Source organism: Protobothrops mucrosquamatus, unplaced genomic scaffold, assembly GCF_001527695.2.
Source record: "Protobothrops mucrosquamatus isolate PMUCROS unplaced genomic scaffold, P.Mucros_1.0 scaffold822, whole genome shotgun sequence".
NCBI classification, from domain to species: Eukaryota; Metazoa; Chordata; class Lepidosauria; order Squamata; family Viperidae; genus Protobothrops; species Protobothrops mucrosquamatus.
In genome coordinates, this window is record NW_015387083.1 from 460110 (window position 1) to 466823 (window position 6714).

Genomic DNA, 6714 nt, shown 5'->3' on the forward strand with positions numbered 1-6714 from the left:
GCCCCCTATAGTCAGCGACGGAGTCAGCTGACTATACCTGGGAGCCGGCAACCACAGCCACTCAGTCTTGGAAGGGTTGAGCCTGAGTCTGTTTCTCCCCATCCAGACCCGTACGGCCTCCAGACACCGGGCCATCACGTCAAGGGCATCATTGGGGTGGCCTGGGGTGGAAATGTACAGCTGAGTATCATCAGCGTACAGCTGAGTATCATCAGAAGTAGTTTCAAAATTCCATCGCTGCGTACAATTGATGATGATGATGATGCTTATGAACTGTGCACAGATTTCTCTAGCGATAGCACTGAGACTTATATACCGCTTCACAGTGCTTTACAGCCCTCTATAAGCGGTTTTACAGAGTCACCATATTACCCCCAATAATCTGGGTCCTCATTTTACCGACTTCGGAAGGATGGAAGGCTGAGTCAACCTTGAGCTCCATCAGGATCAAACTCCTGGAAGTGATGCAGTCCTGCATTCTAACCACTGCCCCACCACAGCTCTTCCCATGTTCTCAGCAATTCAGTTTCTTGCATTATAGGAGGCCCTGACAAAACATGTAATTAAGTAAAATCTGAGAACACAAAAAAAGAGTTTCTCAGACAAAGGAGCCAGACCAGGATCAGGAGAATTAGAACCCTGTTCTTTTGCCACCTGACAATAGGTTACAAATCCACTCTGAATATTTATAGCAGGGGTGTCAAACTGCTGGCCTGTGGGCCGGATGCATTATGGCGAAACCGCGCCCACCCCATTACCGTCAATAGAAAAAAAGTCGCGATACATCGCAACACGTCACGTGGCATTGCGAGTTTGACCCCCTGATTTATAGTGATAACACTGAACCCAGGAGAGAGCAAGTGCTTCTTTTTGACACCTATCTATCTGCATCTTCCTGCTGATGGATCTCAATTTTGAGAATACTGATATCTCATATCAAGTAAGACTTAGACCACTAATTTTTGAAAATACAATCCAATTCTGCAAGTATTGGAACACGGGGCAGGAAAGAAGTCAAGAAAGTAATTATGCTGCTGAAGAATGACATCCAAATTTGGGCCAACATTAAGACTCTGCTTGATCTGAATACTACACAATTGTGTTATAGGAAGGCTTACCTAATAGCAACACTGGGTGCATGGATATATTTTACTAGAGAGATTTGTGAGATGGAATAGGGGGAAGAATAGCTAATTAGGCTTTGAAATTGGAGCCTGTTTTGCAAACTACAACAGAGAAAACGGCCTAAAATAATCCCACATGCTGATCTTTGCTTCTGCTGTATGGTACAATACATGCATGTGTGTGCACACACCAGACCAAATTGAGGCATATTCTTCAGAAAGCTTGGATTTTACCACCTCCATTAAATATTCTGCACAACAGAAAATAGGAGAAATGAAAACAAAATCCTGACACAGCTGTACAACCAACAGGGTAGAATATTGCTAATAAAATATTGATCACAATTATGTACTGTGTAGCATCTCTGTCTGAAGTTCATTTTTGTGCCTGATATAAGCTTATTTATTTTTCTTTCCAGAAGATAAGCCAAAATTTTACAGTCAAAGCAGGAAGTGTTCTGCTCTACAAACAGATTACTTCTGATCTACAGCAGGAGATATTTGAAGATGCTCGGTACTGAAATCTGAAAGGTCACCTACAACTGCCAAATGTCTGAGAAAATAAGGGTCATTTTGGTTTTGATTTTCTTTTTAAAAGACTTTTTAAAATCTCATGCCTTCATTCTACTCCAAAATATGCCACTGTTTTTATTTTTCCTAACAATGATCTATGTAGATGTAAGAAGCCTGTGTTTTTTCCTTCATAATGTGTGGAGCAAAAGTCAATCCATATTAGCCCAACTGAATGGCTTTGTTTTTTCTATTGTATACTAGAACAAATACAGAAGACTAGCAGGTCCTCAGATTCCATCCTGCTGTTAAAGAGGTTCACAGGGAAAAGAATAAAAATATTTATACACGTGTTGTTGAACTGCTCTGTGAAGTATGAAGGCAAGATCTAGTCTGCCTTTATTCTTGGGATTTTAGAGCAAGGCCCATATGCTGCCACCACATTCTTCTGGAGTTGCTCATTGCTTAGAGGAGAGCTTGAGAACTTCTGTATTGCTTTCTTAAGGATGATGAAAGGAGAGGAAGACAAATATAATAATCAAAATACCAAGGGGCCAGTGGCAATCTTTCCCTTTTAAAATGATAGAAGAAGTATGTTGATGTTATATTCTTGAATATACCGCAAAATTACAATTTTCTAAAAAAAAAATGTAATAATTGCTGTTCTTCGGAAACAATGTGGGATAATGGCAATGGTCTAGTGAACTTATTCCAAAGGACCATTTAATTTCTTTACTCAAAAGAGAAGTTAGAAGAAGTTGGAAGCTGATGGGCATTATGGGGGGTGCATCTAATCATTATGAGCTCAAACATTTATGAACACATCTGTGACACTTTAGTTTCCCAAGGGTGAATTTTAAATTCCATTACCCATGGTCATTGTAAACGAACACTGACCTCTTAGCACAGGAGTAAGAAAAGTGGAGATCAAGCTTCCTGCGTTAATGGCAAGATAGAAAATGGAGAAGAACTTGTTTCTTTCCTGGACCTAAAACAAAATAAGATCACATCAGTTTGATATTATAGCACATCTTCAAAGATGAGCATGGGTTTCATAAAAAAAGGATTCCAGTAGTCCCACTGAATTATGGTAATAATATGAAACACTGACATAACATCTATTTTAAAAATCGACATCATTTTTTTTTTAAATTAACATGAGATTATATTTCTAAAAGCTGGGTTAAAAGAGACATGGGTTCATACGTGTATGTATGTATATGTATGTATATGTATACACACACACACACAAACACACACACACATCGAAGTAACTAGGAGCAATGCTGCACAGTGAATGGATTTGCAAGGAGAATAACAGCCACTCATTCAGTGCATGCTTTTAATTGAATCAGTCTAACCTGTCAATCCTTGAGAACTCATTATATCTTCATAAATATGGTAATAAGAAAAAAAAATCAACCGCTACTGGGAAACTATAATTGATAAGACATTATCAACCACAGCTGTAATCTCTGAATAGTGGACTGGCTATTTTGAGTCAATAACATCTCATTCATAAATCCATTTGCATGGAATTCTTAGTTCATTTATTTTAGTGGAACTTACAAAAACAAACTTTATTTTAGCCAGATGCATTCAAGGGATTAATTTGTTTTTAGTTATACTATCAGGAGGAAGAAGAAATATTGCTATGTGTTAATTAACAGATGGGGTCTGCAGCATCAAAAATATTGCACTGTATCCGTCCTGTTGGGTGCAGTTGTATTTTATTCAATTTCTATGATATTTTATTATACTGTGTGTGATCATTTTGGTTGCCATGTGCAGTATTATTTTATTTTATTTTATTATTTTATTTTATTCAATGTATATGTGTTTGAACTGGTTAGTCAGTATACCGACTGGCAATGTTCTCTTTTAGAATACAAAATTCCATATCCTTTCAGTTCTGATTTTTTTTTTCATTTTTGTATCCTGTTTGTGACATTTAAAGCACTTTTGTACAATTGCTGGCATCATCCACAAGCCTTCCAGCATTTTTGTACCACTATCAATACCGCTGTCTTTCAATGCTCAGTTTTCTGCATGAACTGACAGTGTCCCCACTAGCTGACCAAGGGGGGGTGTACAAAAATCATCTGCCAGTCAGTTCTCTGCCCTCCAGCTTTGTCATTATCTCATTGCAGATGTTTTCATGCAGAAGAGAGAGAGAAAAATATCCCTTTTCAACTGTGAGTGGAAGCTGCAAAGCCATACCTTTCCCTAAGTGAACAAGAAAGAGAAAATCTGCAGAGCGAGGCTGCTGGATTTCTTAATAAGAGATCTGTCTTGGATCATGTGACCAGGATAGAGGAGCAAGGCAGGCTTAGAATGGAATTGTTTGCAGTATTCCAAGCCCCTGCTCATAATATGCAGTTTTCCCTCAGGAATGTTTTTCTCTTCATCTGTTGGTGGAGATTCTCAGTCATCCAGGTCATAGTTGTCTCAAAGGTGCTTTTTTTTTTTTCTTCAAAAGGCAACTGGACTATTTTTTTTCCTTGAGGAGGAAGAAGAAAATGTTTCACTTCTCATCCAAGAAGCTTCATCAGTTCTGATCGCGGGAATGGTAGAATGATAGGTACTGACAGTGGAGACTAAATGGTGGGAGTGGGATGGAAGGATAGGTTCAGATAGGATGCGGGGGAGATGGAAGGATTGTATTTCTTTGCAGTCATCTGATTGTTATCACTCTTCATCTTTTTTCTCTTTTCTTTTTTTCATCATTTTCATTTTTATCATTTTCTCTTCATCATTTTTGAACCTGATAGTCTGTTGCCATCTCTCTCTCTCTCTCTCTCTCTCTCTCTCTCTGTGTGTGTGTGTGTGTGTGTGTGTGTGTATTGTGATAGGGCTCATTGATCTTGTGATAGGCCGGCCGTCCTAACTGGCTGTAATTGCCTCAATTGTCCCGCCTCTCCTCGCTTGCATTCCATTTTTGCAACTTTCTTTCCTCCCGTTGTTCCTTCCTTTGTCCTTCCCATTCCTGTCAGGATACTGAGTCAGCAGGGCTTATAACAAAACTCCCCACCTCCAACACTCACTCTGATGACGCTGGCAGTGGAGCTAAGATTGTTTTAGATTTGTAAATAGTTGTTTTGTTGTTTTTCACTGTTTTAGCAATAAACAGCTGGTTTATATAATCCCAGAGTTCGAGGATTTTATGTCACTGTATGTATGTGTATATACAGTGCTTTTTTTCTAAAAAAAAAAAAAGGTGCTGGAACTCACACACGTCATACAACCCGCCTTGCCTACCCTATAAGGTTCCATCCCAAAAAGGTGCCGGAACTCCGTTCTGGGCGTTCTATGAGAAAAAAAGCCCTGTGTATTTCCAGCATTCTGTTGGTTTGTAAAACAAATAAAATATCCATGAAATAAGTCTGATGCACTATAGCTCCTTGACTTCAACAGGGAAAGGAAGAAAGATAAGCAGCTAGTAACATTCCACCTTTGTAAAGATCCTTGGTGGTACGGTTTGCTTTGGAAGATGAAAGAAACGCTATAAGCATTTTCCTTTAAAATGTTCGAATTGAAAATTCTGTAATTCTTTGAAGCTTTTTAATTTCATCTTCTTGTGTATGTATGATGCTATTTTAGCTACATACAGTTTTACACGCAAAGGAGAGTTTATTCTAAATGTGAAGGAATATACAGACAGCAGCCCTTTCATTTGTTTCCTTTTGGTCATTTTTAAGATGGAATATGTGAACTGTAAAATGGAAATACCGTAGATGAAAAAATGAGTGCATTTGAGCAAGTTGCAATAAAAAATGAATAAGATATTGATTTTGCACCAATAGAATAAGTGATGATGAAAATAGCCAGATTTTTACGAGATCTCAGCTTATTATAGGGACTGATCAGAACAATTAGCTAGTTTTTTTTTTTATAGCACAGATATTTGCTTGATATTTGAGGGTACCTTCAGGTATTCCAAAATAAGTTTGAAAAGCCACATCAAGTATTATGGCTGCTTTTTTTTTTATTACTCAAAGCATAATTCAAAGTTAGCTGTGAAATCAAGACTGATTATGTTCCATACACCCAGTTTAGGATATTAGAATCAAATTTATCTACATAAGAGTATAAAGATTCAGATTTCACAATTACATATTCAGCTGTGAGTGACAGAGCAGAGCAAGGAATTGCTGAGGTAATAAAAGAATTCAAGACTCAACCTGATCTTGAAAGCTTTTGCCAGATCACAATTATCCCATTATATTTTTGTGTCGATTAACAAAAAATGATAGACTAAACCAGATTTGCTTCTACTTTCACATAAAATAATTGTATGAGAAGGAAGGCGGGAAGGAAAGCAAATATACATTGAGAAAGTAACATTGCAAGTTCTCCAAGAATTATTTAATGTTAACTGAGTTGACTGTGAATTATCTTTTTATGTGCAAGACTATATTTGGCATCAAGGACTGTGGAGTTCCAATTATGAGCTGCGTTAATAGGCAAGAGTGGAAGGCATTGGAAGAAGTGAATGGCAAAGATAATGAAACATCTTAGGCTGTGATGCAATTATTTTCAGTACAACCTTGAAGTCACAAAGGCCCTTTCTGGAGTCCATTTTGCCTAATAGCATCTTCTCTATACATCTGCCAAAATGCAGCAGCACAGTTGAGGAAGGACAGTTCCAATGATTTACCTAGTAAATTCAGAGGGAATCAGAAAGCAAGGCAAAATGGCTTATTCTTATTCTTCCACATGGAATATATTCCTTATCTGTAGGAAGATGAATAGAATTGCCTAATTATTTAAATAGCATAAAGGAATTAAACACTCATTGTGATTTATTCACACTAGAAACCCATTGACATTGTAAAATGGTATGAATTATATTAATGCACCCTGGTTTCTAATACACAGAAGAGATCTGATTACTAGGCAATGTGTAAGTTGATTGCTTTATATGCTCTGCTCATTCCTGAAAATAAAATATGGTTTTCATACCACTCACATTTCCTGATCTCCTTGGAAATGGGGGGAAATAAAAGAAATTGTTATGCTAATCCATGCATGCAAAAAATGGGAAGGAACAGAAGAAATGGAGAGTTAAGAAAACAATTTA

At 37.6% G+C, this 6714-nt stretch overlaps 1 protein-coding gene across 1 annotated transcript in view; it reads right to left on the reverse strand.

Moving 5' to 3' along the window:
- SLC15A2 (solute carrier family 15 member 2) overlaps window positions 1-6714 on the reverse strand; it is an 88394-nt gene that overhangs the window by 51711 nt on the left and 29969 nt on the right. Inside the window, exon 6 of the mRNA XM_015818918.1 lies at window positions 2532-2622. Within this exon, the coding sequence (XP_015674404.1) occupies window positions 2532-2622 (91 nt within the window). The remainder of the gene's footprint in view (window positions 1-2531; window positions 2623-6714) is intronic.